This window comes from Monodon monoceros, unplaced genomic scaffold (assembly GCF_005190385.1).
Source record: "Monodon monoceros isolate NGI ecotype Baffin Bay Population unplaced genomic scaffold, NGI_Narwhal_1 Super_Scaffold_17, whole genome shotgun sequence".
Lineage (NCBI taxonomy): Eukaryota > Metazoa > Chordata > Mammalia > Artiodactyla > Monodontidae > Monodon > Monodon monoceros.
The window spans coordinates 9,380,971-9,396,791 of record NW_021703773.1 but is presented as its reverse complement, the minus strand read 5'-3'; the positions used below and the strand labels follow the sequence as shown (position 1 = coordinate 9,396,791).

General features: G+C 39.9%; 1 protein-coding gene across 16 annotated transcripts in view; it reads right to left on the bottom strand.

Annotated features, from left to right (window-relative positions):
* The window catches only part of FUT10 (fucosyltransferase 10), a 293,328-nt gene that overhangs the window by 171,747 nt on the left and 105,760 nt on the right, over positions 1–15,821 (bottom strand). For 3 of the 16 annotated variants that reach the window (XR_003794123.1, XR_003794124.1, XR_003794122.1), the window contains exon 7: positions 9,902–10,028. The exons of 4 other annotated variants lie outside the window; for them this stretch is intronic. Coding sequence is in view for 6 of the 12 variants with exons in the window: in XM_029226180.1 (XP_029082013.1) it covers positions 15,414–15,504 (91 nt within the window). In the remaining 6 variants the exon portion in view is untranslated. Of the gene's footprint in view, positions 1–7,978; positions 10,029–11,908; positions 12,473–13,259; positions 13,324–13,359; positions 15,505–15,821 lie in introns of those variants that run through there. 9 more of the 16 variants (XM_029226180.1, XM_029226189.1, XM_029226182.1 and 6 more) reach the window with 7 other exon arrangements.

Below are 15,821 nucleotides of genomic sequence, written 5' to 3'. Positions count from 1 at the left end.
CAAAACAATAACTCTTGACCTGATCCGTGGCATTTTCCAGCTTCCATGTTGTAAATACTCCCACCAAGATCAGTTTCAAGCTCCTGAGGAGGCATCACTGCCTGTGAAGTTGGGAAGATGTGCAGCAGCGCACAACTCTACCACGCAGGTAAAATAGAAGTACATAACCTCAAGGGTACAGGTAATAGAAACCTGTAGCAAAATAATCAAGAAGCAATGAAGTTTTGAGCGTTTTTAACCTTTGTTTAACCTTTGTTAACCTTTGTTTTTAAACAGTTTATCTAATTGTAATATTGTATAATTTAATTTTTAATAGTGACTGTTTTTAACAACCAGCTCACAACATTCCTAAAACTTTGACAGCTGGTTCTCATGAGCCAGTAAGAGGCAGCTCTAGCAACACCACTGGGTCTTTGGGATGGGGAGGTTTGAGGATAACATAGAAAAGGATTCAGGGAGCTTGGAGGCTACTCTAGGACTTGAGACCTAAGAAAGGTCTATGCCAGCTCTTGACCAGGTCAAAACAAAATGGCAAATGAAGTCATGGAAATCACAGTGGAATATAGAACTACTCCTGATGTGGTGAAAGAACTAAGATTGTTGCTCTACTCAACAGTGGACTTTAGCAGGGACATGGAAGGGACATGGCAGGGGGCTGAGGCAACGACAAGGTTGCCAAAAGGGAAAGAAGGGCGAGAGGGCAGACTCCCGGGGCATAATCTCTTCCAGCAAATAGAAGAGGAGGAAATACTCCCTGATTCATTTTATGAAACAGGTATTACTCTGATACCAAACCAGACAAAGTACAAAAGAAAAAATTACAACTACAGCCAATATCCCTCATGAATGTAGACACAAAATCCCTTAATGAAATATTAGTATATAGAATTCATAAATATATTTTTTAAATTATATGTTATGACCAAGTGGAGTATAATCCAGGGATGCAAGAATAGTTCAATATTTTTAAAAAAATCAATGTAATCCACCATAATAGCAGGCTAAAAAATATGACATGATCATATCAATCAATGCAGAAAAAGCATTTGATAAATTTCAATACCCATTCATGACTTTAAAATTTTTTTTAAATTTGGAAAAATAGGAAATAAGGTGAACTTCCTCAACTTGATAAAGTGCACCTACAAAAAACCTACAGCTAATATTATACTTAATGGTTAAATATTGAATGTTTTCTCCCTGAGATCAGGAACAAACAAGAATATCCACTCTCATAGCTCTTATTCAACATAGTGCTGGAAGTTCTAATCAATGAAATCAGGCATGAAAAGGAAAAAAAAGACAGAGAGATCAGAAAGGAAGAGATAAAATTGTCTCTGTTTACAGATGACATAATGATTGTCTACACAGAAAATCCCAAGGAACCCAAAATAAATTCTGGGAACTAATAAGTGAATTCAGCAAGATAAATATACAAAAATCAATTGTATTTCTCTATAGTAGCAGTGAACATATGGACACCAAAAATTAAAAATACGATACCACTTATAAACAATACATAGGGGTAAATACAACAAAACATGTTCCAGACTCATATGCTATAAACTACACAAAACTGAAGAAAGAAATCAAACATCTTAATAAATGGAGAGAAATGCCATATTGATGGATTAGAAGACTGAACACAATAAAAATGTCAATTTTCTCCAAATTGATATACAGTTTTAATGCAATTCCTAGCAAAATGTCAGCAAGTTTTTAAAAAAATATAGACAAGATTATTCTAAAATTTATATGAAAATGCAAAGGAACTAGAACTAAAACAATTTTGAAAAAGAGGAATAAAATGGGAGGAATCATTCTACTCATTTCAGGACTTACTATATAGCTACAGTACTAAAGACTGTATGGTACTAGTGGAGGAATAAACACATAGATCAATAAAACAGAATAGAGAATCCAGAAATAAACTCACACAAATATGCCCAACTGGTTTTTGACAAAGGTGAAAAGGAGGAAAGATAGCCTTTTTAACAAATGGCACTGGAGAAACAGGATATCCACAGGCAAAAAAAAAAAGAACCTCGAGCTAAGTCTTATACCTTATATAAAAATTAACTTAAAATAGATCACAAACTTAAATATCAAATGTAAAACTAAAAAATTGTTAGGAAAAAACAAGAGAAAATCTTTGAGATCTAGAGTCTAGGCAAAGAGTTCTCAGACTTAACACCAAAACATAGATCCTAAAAGGAATTAATTATAATTAAAATTAAAGTCATAAAATGATAAATTCAAAATCAAAAACTTTTGCTTTGCAAAAGATCCTGTTAAAAGGGTGAAAAGACAAGCTACAGAGTGGGAGAAAATGTTTGCAAACTACTTACCCAACAAAGGACTAGTATCTAGAATATTTTAAAACTCTCAAAACTCAGCAACAAAAAAGGAAGCAATTCAATTAGAATATGGGCTAAAGACACGAAGAGACATTTCATAGAGAAACATATAGAGGTGGCAAAGAAAGCCCATGAAAAGATGTTCAACATTATTAGCTATTAGGGGAATGCAAATTAAGACCACCATGAGATATCACTACACCCCCATCATGATGGTAAAAATTAAAAATAGTGAGAACACTAAATGCTGGTGAAGATGCAGAAAAACTGGATCACTCGTATGTATTTGATGGGAATGTTACAGCCACTCTGAAAAAGTTTGCCAATTTCTTTAAAAACTAAATATGCAATTACCATATGACCCAAAAATTGCACTTCTGGGCATTTATCCCAGGGAAATAAAAACTTATTTTCACACAAAAACCTATATCAAATTTAATTTTAAAATATTTAATTGCCTTCTCGAGAGTTACACAGACATATAAAAGCAGACACAGGACAAAATCTCTGTCCAGTCCCCTGCCTTGTCACCACCTCTCTGTTCATTATATCTGGAATGGCATGTAAGTTTTGTCTTTATCTGATGGATAATGGATGCTTGCAATTCTGTGATGAAAAGGATTCTAAGGCCTTAGAATTCCAAGGTTGGCAGGAAAAGTTTTCACAATTAATTAGTGTTGTCTGCCATGAATATAACCAGTAAGAATGGCAATATACAAGCGTAATATTTGCCAGTTGTAAATTGAAATATGCTGCCTCACCAATCATAGAATACTAAATAAAACCAGAATAGGTATTAGCAATAACCAAGTAGATAACTCTTTCATTTTACTGATGTGGAAACCAAAGAAGTAAAATAAGAGAGAGCCAGACCCCAAGTTTATTATCTGACCTCCTCCATTTTACCAAGTCCAGCCTTGCTTCCAGTGGTAACTGAGTAGATATCTCAAGTCCATGAGTTCTCTCTTTGTGTGGAAGGGATTTTACTTCTGTGGTTATTTCTCAGAAACAGCTTCTTGATGCTGGAATTGTCCTAGGAAAAGGGGGAGAGCATTCTAGAAAAGAAAATATCCAACTCCAAAAATTTGAAACAGAATCTCTTTCATATTCATCATCTTGCTAGTCAGGCTAAAGTATTCAGAGACTATCTGGCCTTATTTTAAGAAGTACAAGTGTTCTCCTCTCATATTTGGGGAAGTGGTAGAGTAGAGACATGTAAAAATGCGATGCTGGTACCTTCAAGCCCTTTGCCTGTGAAAACCATCACTGCATCATGCTGGGAATTTACAGAGGTCTTTTCAGGCTTCCAGAAATAGCAGGTTCCATCTTCCCTGTTAGTTCCTTTGCCCTGCTAATATCAAAGAGATCACTAAACTAAACTAAATGAATAAACGGAATCAAGTTAAGATGTTCAGATTTTGACTTTTATGTTTTAAAAGAGGAAAAGAAGACGGCTACATAAACCCTTTGCCCCTGAGAACAAGCTGTGCTAAGAGATCAGAACTTATTACTGGCTGCTTTGGTTCCATGTGCCATGAGACCTACAGAAACTCTGTCTGAAGCCTCGCTACAAGCTCCCCAAGTAACTACGTAGTGACGGTTAATGAATATGCAAGAATTTGAGGATCAGGCTGGGGTGAGCAGGCCTGACATTTGATCTTTTGAGTGAAACTCAGGATAACAGCTCTCAGTGTGCTTTCTGAAAGCCTCCCATGGCCCTTACTGCTGCCAGCCTCCCACCTTATCTGCAGGCACCGAAAGCTTCAAATTACAGCAGCTAATCAGATGAAAGCAGAAATGCATCCTTCTAATGGAGGCAGAGGTTAATGCCCTGACCTTTTTCCTTCACTGGCAGAGGCAAAACAAAAACACAGATGAAGGTTGTCTTGCAGAAAAGCAGATGAGCTCCGCTTCAGAGCCCCCAGAGTGGATGTTCCAGCTAAAATCTAAGATGTTTTACAGACTACCGACACACATCAAAAGGACAGAAAACAACCCAAGATAGCAGTTACCAAATTATCCCGGAGACAATATGCAAATCCCTTACTCAGTAAAAGTGATCAGTAGAATTTACTACCATACATAGGTAAGTTACTTTGCACCTAAAATTAATTTCATTTATGGCCTGGTTTTATGATATTTTTATATCTTTGACACCCTATATGGGCCCCAGGAATAAACAGAGCTGAAAAATAAGAAGCATCGAAATAAAGATTTAATGTGAAATGTGCAATTGTCTAATGCAATAGGGACTCATAATTTAGCCAAAAGAGTATATTTTTCTTGAGTATTCTGTTGTACCAACAGATTTCTTCTGGACTAATATAGTTTGTATTAAAAACATATTTGCCATTGATTCAGGAAAGAATACTCTTCTGACATCAACCTATTTGATCGAAAGGGGTACAGTTAAAAATGTATATGGGGTAATTTCATCTTTTTATTAAATTACTCTGGAGAGCAATGTTACCATAGGGTGACTGAGACACTAAAATTCAAAGAAACTTGAGAACGAGATAAATGGGATTTATATCATTTGAAAGATAAGTCTGAGATCAAGGTTCTGGGTGATTTTCTTCCGACAATCACCATGTGTGGTATATTTTAATGTGTTTTTATACTCCATTTTCGAGGGATGAAATATTTGAGCGCCTGAAGGAAGTATCATCCTGATGGCAGGGGGAACAGTGGGGAGTGAAAAGAGGAAAGATGATAGTAATCAGGCAATTATAGAACTTGGTATTTAATACATTTTTAAATAACAGCCTACCACTCAGTGCGAGGGAAAGAAAAAGAGAAAACTCTGTGAGAGGCACTCAAAATGCCTAATAGTGGGCTAAATTTCCTCTCTGGAGTACTCACCTTATTGTTTTGGATAAACTTCTAGATCAATAGAGGCCCATCATGTTCTGTCATCTGAGAGTTTGGTTCACAGTGTCAAACCAACAAACCCATCTCTCTTAACCACCAATTAAAAGCGGAGCCTTGGATTATACACTGCACAAATGACCAACATGGAACAGACATAACATTCAGATGACATGAAGAATATACCAATTCCATGACCAAAAAAGTGCTGCTTGTCCATTTTATTTTGTCAGCTAAGGGATCTCTAAGTACATGCTTTGGAACAATTCTGTTTCTTTAAAAAGTATATTGCAGGGCTTCCCTGGTGGCGCAGTGGTTGAGAGTCCGCCTGCCGATGCAGGGGACACGGGTTCGTGCCCCGGTCCAGGAGGATTCCACGTGCCGCGGAGCGGCTGGGCCCGTGAGTCATGGCCACTGGGCCTGCGCGTCCGGAGCCTGTGCTCCGCAACTGGAGAGGCCACAGCGGTGAGAGGCCCGCGTACCGCAAAAAAAAAAAAAAAAAGTATATTGCAGAATGGTCATGAACTTGGATCTATATCTGGACTCAGCTATTTATTTGCTGTAAATTTGGATAAGTTATTTGACACACTGAATCTGTTCTCCCATCTGCAAAGATCAGAGTAATACTACTTTCACTCCCTCTGCCTGTGCTCCGCAGAGGGAGAGGCCACAACAGTGAGAGGCCCGCATACCGCAAAAACAACAACAAAAAAACCACCATCTGACCTTCAAGATACTTAGTCTGCAGGAGACAAACATGTAAACAGATCATTAAAGTGGCTATACAGTAAGTCCTCTTAGAGACACTGCAGGATCAGTTTTTCCCATCTCACTTTTCTCCTCCTGATCTCAGGTGCACACCAGACAAGCATGAGAGGAGGGAACAGGAGACACATGGTATTTTAGCAGGACAATCTACAGGACATGCCTATGGGATTGCAGATGCTACATCGTCCAGAATATCAGGGAAGCCTCCTTCCCTCCACCTGGGGCGGCATCCAGCAGAGGGCTTAGCAGTGCGAGGAGACTCACCTGCAGAGAGAAGCAGACCCTGAGTGGGCAACAAAAAGTAAACGTGCTAAGTCTCAGACCAGTTGAGACAGACCAGAGAAGGAGAAGTTAATGAACTGTGGCAGGAGCGACTCCCAAAGCCTACCTCCTCATTGAAACTCTTAAATGAGCTAGAAGGTAGATCCCCAAATCAAAAACTCTTCAATGTTCTTCCTCGTTCCCTGTGGGTATGGGGCTGTGCACACATGTAAGTATGTATATGTGAGCTTACCCTGTCAACTGTCAAGACCATTTGGGGAATGGGTTGTCCTGTTCCCTCCTTCTCTACACTGGAGTATAATCTTGGTGATTACAAAGGAGAAATATACAATGTGTAATGAAGGAAAAGAAGAGAAAATAATAATAGTCTTTGAGGGTACTAGGGAAGGCTTCACTGAGGAAATCATTTGAGCTGAGTCTTGAAGCATAAATAGGGATTCATCAAACTGATATTCCGAGCAGAGGAAATAAAAGTGTATACAAAGATGCAGAGGTCTGAAGAAAGCATGGAGTGTTCAGGCAATGTACAGTTAGTTTGGTACAGCAGAGCACAGGGGCATGCTAATAAACGGGGAAGATGTAAGAGGTGAGCTTAGAAAGTCAGGGAAGGGCTGTTTCAGAAGAGTCTTTATCCCAGAGGGAATGTGTGGTTATTAAAGGATGTTAAGCTAGGGAGTGTCTGATTTACAAGAGGAAGGTTTTTGTTGAAAGAAAGGTCCCAAAGTGAGCAGACTACAAAGTCGACACCATGTAAATAAATTGGGGAAAGGCTATGCAAAGGTCTTTGAGCTGCAAGGTTGAAGGATGTGGGGCGTTACCTTGGAAGAGACCCACGGAGCTCCTGAACTTGGTGGGACTAGACTGTGGTTGGTGAGGTCCTACACAAAACAGTGGCAGAAGGAAGGAACTGATGTGAATACATTAAAAGAGTAGATTGCTAAATAGGATGGGTTAACATGGAGAGAGAGGATGGTCGGATGTGTAGTTTTAGAGATTTGACAGACCAATCTATGGAGAAAGAGCTCGATTTCCATCTCGTTAAGGTCAAGGGGCCTGGGTTGAATCTAACTCAAGTTTCCCAGTGGGTAGTTGAACATACACTTTGATCATGATTAGAAGCGTGGCTTTGAGGAGAAAAAAATGTTTGATGTCAGAAGACAGATCCCTGATTATCTAGGGCCAGGAATGGGGGAGTATTGACTAGAAAGGGGAACAAGGGGTCTTACTGGGGTGATATACATGTTCTACATCTTGACTGTGGTGGAGGATACACAGCTGTACACATTTGAAAAAAACTTATTGAACTTGAGATGGGTACACTGTAGTTTATGTGATTATAATGCAGTAAAAGTTCATTTTTTAAGACGTTTTGTCTTAAGTATATGAATGATAGTTGAAAATGCGAAGTGGACAAGATAGATGAGAAAAGTTATGGAGATAAGAAGAGGATGGAGGCAAGAACTGTATCACAGGGGTAGGAGAGGAAAACTCGCAAAATCACCAGCTAGTGTTTAGTGTTTAGCCATGAAACAGAATAGTACCATCTTACAGCTCTTTGCAGGGGACTTCCCCAGTGGCCTGGTGGCTAAGACTCCACGCTCCCAATGCAGGGAGCCCAAGTTCGATCCCTGGTCAGGGAACTAGATCCCGCATGCCGCAACTGAAGATCGTACACACAGCAACGAAGATCCCACGTGCCACAACTATGACCTGGCGCAGCCAAATAAATATTTAAAAAATAAAAATAAAAAAGCTCTTTGGGGGCTTATATGTCATCTAGTTCTACTTCATTTTACATATGAAGGAACTGGGATTCATACTGAGGTAAAATGCTTTGCTCAAGGTCACAAAGGTAGTTAATAGCAAAGGCAACACTAGTTCCAAGCCAGGACCCCTGAGCCTGGGATGGCTGTGTCCTGGACTACTTCATCAGCGGGACTCAAATGTAAAAGGACACCCTACACCACAAAAAAGAGGTCCCACTGGTGTCCCACTGGAGTTGAGCCATATATTTCCTCCTCTTAGTTACTGCTTTCTTGTGCAGGGCTCATCAAAGAGCCATGTGACCCTAAGAGCTTGCAGAAAGCTTCAGAAGACAAACCCACCTTCCACTATCTGAGGTTTTGGAAGTGAAAGGAATACGGTTAGATCTAGACGTGCACCACCATGACTGAAAACAGAGGAGGCATTTTTTTCATCACACAGATATCTACCTACAAAGCAGGGGTTTGGGTTTTGTTTTGTTTTCCTGGGATGACACATCTCTGCACATTGCACAGGCACTTTCTGACAAATCAAATAAATGAACATGTCACGAGCCAGTGAAAATTAAGAAAGAGGAGGAGGTGTAGAGAAGGTATTGAACAATTTATCAAGCCAAACACAACCTTTCCGTTTTTATTTTCTTTTATGTTTCTTCAAAAAATGAACTCACATAAGTGTACTTTTGTTTATAATAAGAAAAGAGACCAAATGTTGACTTCCTTGGTGAGTATTGAACAGATGGAGCCAGAAGCATCGAGGGGAGAGGAAATGGAGACAAATACGGTTGTCATGGTTTCTTTGAGATGCAGTAAACGAAGGGACCCAAATGGACAATGAAAGCCCCCACTGGGTAAAACCACGTCACTCCTTTCTTTTTAGGTAATTGCCAAGCTCACTTGGAAGGTCTGAAGTCCATGGGAGATGAGAAAACAGCAATGCTGTCACTCACCCCTGGCTATTCTCAAATTATTTACCCTGGCACCATCCTATCCTCCCATATAACAGACATCAAACAATTAATGACTACCTCAGATTAATCTGTTACCCCAGTGGGCAGTGCCCCGCAGAAATATGTGACACATGTAAACACAAGATGTGAGGGAAGCTGGGCACTGCCCGAGACCAAGTTCTCTGTTTCACTGGGAAGCAGCAAGTACATATGCGAAGAACAGCATTGTGAAAGATCTGTAAATCCTGGTGACACTTCAAGGTCCCTGTCTTGGTGTCACTTTCCAGTCCTCTCCAAATTAACCCAAATCCACCTCCACTGTATTCCAGGTAATATGTAGATTGGACGAGAGCTTGATACACCTGTATTACCCAATCATGTCCCCATAATTTGTTTATGGGGGTGTTGGAAAAGGAGAGAATGGGAGTAGAGAGGGACCCCTTCTCAACAGCTTTTTTGAGGGTCAAATTGAAGTCCAGCGCAATGAAGACTGTCTCTACGTGATGGAGAACAGGCGAACGTCGGAAACATTCAAATGTTTGGCTGAACTCACGTGTTTTGTCTGGAGGTTCTGATCAGGTTGATACAAGGTCTTTTCCAAGGTCATCGCAGAGGCTGCCAGCGCTGAGATCAGACTGTTTCAACCCCGAGTTCTACAGCAGTCCCCGTCCGGTGCCTGCCAAAACGGATTCTTCCCAGTCCACACAAGATTAGGGGTTGTTTTCTCCTTGTTCTCCATGCCCTCCGTGAATGACCCTCTAGTTTGTTACAGACTAGTGCAACATGAGCAGAGAGGTCCTGTGTCGAGGGGAGGAATGTGGCTGTGTTTAGGAAACACTGGTTCTGGGGTGCTGGGTGGTGACACGCCAGGCACCCGAGCCAGCTGCAGACAGAAGGAGGAAGGGGGGCTCACCTTGGCTTGGCTGCATGTCCTCAGAAGCCAAGAAGAGCAATTTTTAGGCTGTTGAAATGTATCTCTCTCGTGAGTCTGTCCCCAAAGCCCAAAGCCTGCAACATCTCATTTCCTCTTTGGGGATTTCCTGAAATCAAAACGGAGATGTTGGCCTCTGTAAAGAAACCTGTAGGAAGACTCTTCTCTGGAACTAGGACCGTGTGTCTCAGCTTCAGTGTACAATTTGGCCTCACCAGCTTGAGGCTCTTTTTCCATCTCCTCTGGAAGTGCATGTCCCACACCTCTCCTTCATTGCCCATACCCTCTGCTCCTGGTCACTGGCACTGCCCCTCAGTTTTTGAAAATGCAAAAGCCTCTTATTATGAAGTTTATTTGGAGGTATTGCTTTTCCAAAAGAGGGGGGCAGAATATGAATTTGGGGGAACCACATTATCCCCTATAATTGCAAAACTGAAGGAAATTTTGGATAAGCATCAAATTCGAAAGAACACAGCCTTGATGAATGGTATCTTTGTTTCTTAGATCCGGGACTTGTGGGGGGAGGGTGGAAATGGGTATAATAAGTAGGCCATAGGAAATGACATCATACACTCTTTTCTTTCACCCTTAAAGCTGGTGTTCCATAACCATGATCATGGTTTACTAGAGTGTCACTTCCAAGATCCAAACATTATTTTTTTCTGAGTTCGTGTTGTTCACACAAATACATCATCAACTTCACAAGTCCTTTGTGAGCTTTGCTCTGCCAGCTCTCACAATGGGGAAGAAGGACTTGTGTCTACAGAATTGCATGAGCTTCTGCAAACAAACAGGTGCAATACTAGCAAACTGAGACCTTCCCAAAGATGGGAGTATGTCTAAGGCCAATGTATGGGCTTTCCCAAGTGTTTCACTTCCCCATATATACAAACCAAATTACTTATAATTCCAATATCACGAGAAAGCTTCTGAAGAAGAAACAGACTGACTTATAAGCATGACACAAACTCCCCTCCACTAGTAAAGAACTTCTTACCTATTTTAAAGGCTATAAGGGAAGAACTAGATTTCTCCCTATCATTGGGGATAGGGACATGTTTTTTTCAGAGGTACGGTAAAGAACTGCAGCCACCTCTTTCTCTCCCCACGGGAGAAAACAGAGCGTGGCGGAAAGAACGTGAACAAAGAAAACAATCTTAGGTTTGAAATTCGGATCTGTCATTTATGAGTGATATGGTATTGCATAAGCTATGTATATAATTACTGTGTCCTGCTTCCCCATCTTAGGTGAAGTAAAATACAGTTCTTTTAATATGAGCTTCCACATTCCCTATCTCAAAAAGGATTTTTTCTCAAGGGAACGCTCCTACACTGTTGGTGCAGCCACTATGGAAAACAGTATGGAGGTTCCTCAAAAAACTAAAAACAGAGCTACCATATGATCCAGCACTCCCACTCCTGGGCATATATCTAGAGAAAACCATAATTCGAAAAGATATGTGCACCCCAATGTTCACACCAGCACTACTCACGATAGCCAAGACATGGAAGCAACCTAAACGTCAATCAACAGATGAATGGATGAAGAAGATGTGGTACATATATACAATGGAATACTACTCAGTCATAAAAAAGAATGAAATAATGCCATTTGCAGCAACATGGATGGACCTAGAGATTATCATACTAAGTGAAGTAAATCAGACAGAGAAAGACAAATACCATATGATACCACTTATATGTGGAATCTCAAATATGACACAAATGAACCTATCTACAAAACAGAAACAGACTCACAGACGTACAGAACAGACTTGTGGTTGCCAAGGAGGAGGGAGTGGGGGAGAGATGGATTGGGAGTTTGGGATAAGCAGATGCAAACTATTATATATAGAATGGATAAACAAAAAGGTCCTACTGTATAGCACAGGGAACTATATTCAATATCCTGTGATCAACCATAATGGAAAAGAATATGAAAAAGAATATATATATGTATAACTGAATCACTTTGCTGTACGGCAGAAATTAACACAACATTGCAAACCAACTGTACTTCAATTAAAAAATAAGAGTATAAAAATTCATTTTCAATGGCATCCCTAGAGTTACTGCAAAAATAAACAAATTATGGAGGGGGTGTCAGAGCAGATGTGTTTCATTTTCTTATTTCTGCTTCATCACCTCCAGGCTAAAGACATACACTGAAGTTGGGATTTTAGACCATAAAAACAGGAAGTAGAAGACATCTGGGATAATACTTTACTACCTAAAGATGTTCATCTGAGTGACCTGCATTCTCTCAGACTAGCAGATAATATTATTTCACTGGTGAAATGAGTCTTCTTATTAATGGTGTGTGAGCTATATACACGATGACTGAATGCGGCTTGTAAGATAAAACTTTTTCAGGTGCTGCAACTAAGTGAATATTGACTCGCCCCAGCCCCTGTACTGAAGGTGAACAGATGGAGTTTAGCCACACAGCAGGACGGCTTGCCCGGTGAGCGCACCATTGTTACTGCCATTCCCAAGTCAGTTCTTATTCTTGCCGGAAATCACATGACGTTGACAGGAGAAATGTCTCCTCTTCTGGGGAACAGGAATAAAACAATAGAGTAAAAAATGAAAAGAACAGAGAAAGGATTTGCTTTCAGACTTGCCAACTCACTCTGAATCTGAACTTTCAGTACTTTTAACCATCTTGTCAATATAGCACATTTAATACACTCTATCAATATAATCCACTTATATCATATCTCATGCTTCAAATAGAGTAGGAGAAATTCAGGAAGTAAATTCCATCTCAAGGGGCTCTTACAGAATAAAGAAACAAAACCTTCCTGGAAGTGGTTTGTATTTTGCTAAGGCGTTTCCGTATTCATTCCCCTACCAGAATTAACACAGAAGCTCTATGGTGGCAGGGGTTTTGTCAGTTTCACTCACTACTATAGCCTCTTGGCCCAGAATAATTCCTGGCACATATTAAGTGCTCAATAAAAAATTATTTGGTAAATTAATAGATTCCAGGCAGCCTGACATTCTGAGTGACCCAAATAATGATAATTTCCTTGATAATATTTTAAAAATAATTCTCTTGTTCTTGAATACATTTTTTCCTTGTTTCCCTAGTGAAAAAAACCAAAGGCTTCTTTTCCTTCATGGAAAGTTCTGATTACCTTTTACCTTACCCCAATTTTCAAGTGATCAATAATTTAAAAAATATCCACTAGAAACTCCATTTTCCCTTATGGAACACTTCAACCAAAAAAACTAATTTAAAACAAATGCTCTCTCTCTCTAGTATACAACACTATTTCTTCCTTCCTTCAAATTATAAAAACAAACTAATAAACTAAAAACTCCTGGCTTTTCTCACCTTCTGAGATGGCCCACACTCTATCTGTGGAGTGTGTTTCTCTCTAAATAAATCCACTTCTTACCTAAAAAAAATAAAAATAAAAATTCCTTTACACGTCATCACCTCTGTTTCCATTCAATGTCAAAAGTAACATTTGTTAGTCTCATCAGGAAAGTCTCAAGAATCAGGAGGTTGTCAAGTTCGAAGTGGTGGAAATTAGTTTTCCAAAATTTTAATTTTCATTTGAAAGCTGAAATTTTATCATTGGCAACAAAGTCTATTGGTTCTCTTAAAGTGACAGGCTCACTACATTTCCATGAAGATGACTGACAAAAACCCATCACTGAACAACCCACAGTTTGCCAGACACTCTTTTGAGCAAAAATGGTTTTCCAGGGAAAAGTTTAGCTCACAACTCAAACAATCACACAGTGCTTTTCTTTGAGATTCCCATTGTGCTTTGGTGTGCAGCAGACATGCTTTATATATACGCCCCATTTTATCACATAGAATATTAAAAAGACATGTACTCAAAGGTCAAGGTTTTATAAAGTTAGTCATTTTTATTACTTCATCAAGGACATCATTAAGTAAACTGGCTTTATTTTTCTGTGAGTGTGACTCACCAGATGAGTCTGCAGTCACGTTTACTCTGTATACATACGAAGCGATCTATGTGAGGCTCATTCCAAAGGCTCCTGGGATACTGCCCTTGCCTTAAAACCATTAACGGCACCAGCTACCTACACTGGTAGTCTCTAAAATCTTTAATTACCTACTCAATCAGTGTTTTTTTTAATTAAGGAGTTTGTGATAGTAAAATTCCAAGTATTCCTAATGGCCTACTGGGGCTGGTTGTATAACCTCCTCCGGTGAGCAAAGCTGGATGATGAAGTAAGTCATGGTTTGCAATGGGAAATAAAATAGGGAACAAATTTTTGACTTAATGTCCACAATTCTCCTGGAGACATTGATCAACGTTCAGTCCTGATTCATTTCAGAAGCTTCAAGAGACAAAGAGCTGAACGGCGCATGTCACTGGCTCCAGGGGGATACCACAGAGCAAGGGTAGTTACCAGGGAAGAAGCCCAGAAATGTAAAAGGAGGTCTCTGTTGATCATGATACGTCATACCCTCCTGGGGACACAGTCCACCTCTGACTGACCCCAGGCTTGGCTGTTAAGCCCAATGAGTTGAGAGGACAAAAATCATGGAGGGTCACTCCTGCTCCTTCTCACACCTTGCATCCTGCCCAAGTCCTTAATAATCCCCCTTCCACCAGCACCAACGGGGTCACTAATTTAATGGGTTGGGCCCAGGATATTAATGAGGTCACATTTACTAGTCAGAGAGGTTACTATGACTTAAAAGGGAGCTCTCATGCAACGCACCCCATATTCTTGCATCCATAGCAAGTGGAGAGCAAAGAGGGCTTGTCACCTAAGCCCTCTTTTATTCCTGTTTTGATCCTTGGTTAATGAGGAAGCAGGGTGAGGACCTACAGACTTTCTCTCCTTTCTCTTGGCACATTGAACAGGCTGGTCCTAAGACTGAGAATTGAGAAACAGAAAGGCCATAAAAGATGCTCCTTAGGCTTCAAATCTAAATTATATGTTCAAATCCAGCTTTTACCAGAGTTCATTGCACTGGGTTTATTTGGGTTTGCACAGCTACTGTAAAGAGGTTGCTGAGTTTCATTATGCTCTTGGGAACTTTGTGTAAAACTCCATCAGAAATCCCATGGAAGGGAGAGACAGTTATAGCACAATTCAAGCCTTCCTCTGTCCCTGGTTTTAATACCATCCGCGTATCACAATGCCCCTCACACCTTTCTCCATTGTCCTGCTTGTATCTGCTACAGTGCCTACCACAATGCCCATCTCATAACAATAAATATGTTTGAAACAACTAAACAAAGAACAAAAGGGTACCATCCCTGGTCCAATCATTAGTCATTCCCTTTTCCTGAACCAATCTCAACCCGGGTCTTCACAAACAGAAGGGTGATGGCCACAGATAGCTGGAACAACTACAGCTCGCATTTACTGAGAGAAGTATGAACACAAGCTTACTTAATCATCACAACAACCTCACAGGGAGCAAACATGACACATGAACAAGATACAGCTTTAAAAGGTCGAATAACTTGACCAACGTAATAAAGATGGTACATCAAAGAGTAGGGACTAAAATCAGGTCTTTCTCATTCCAGTCACAGCTCATAATTCTATATTCCCTCTGAGTTCCTAAAGCATTTTCATTCCTGTAATCAGAAGGAAATAAAGATATATGTTGACATTAGAATTATGCGGTAAAGGTATTATTATCTAAGATATTACCTAACGACAACAACAACAAAAATGGAAACAAAGGAAAGAAATTTCTGAAAGAAGGGCGAAAAAATTCTTTGTAAAATATTCAAGATTGAAAAGGTACTTGAAACATAAACTGACTGCCTTTATTTGTGGCCTGTGGGCTTCTATACTGTTTACTTTGAAGATTCTAAGAAAGACATATGTCATTTATGCAGAGTTATACCCTCCTGACTTTAGATAATCAACACTATTCATTGAAAATTAA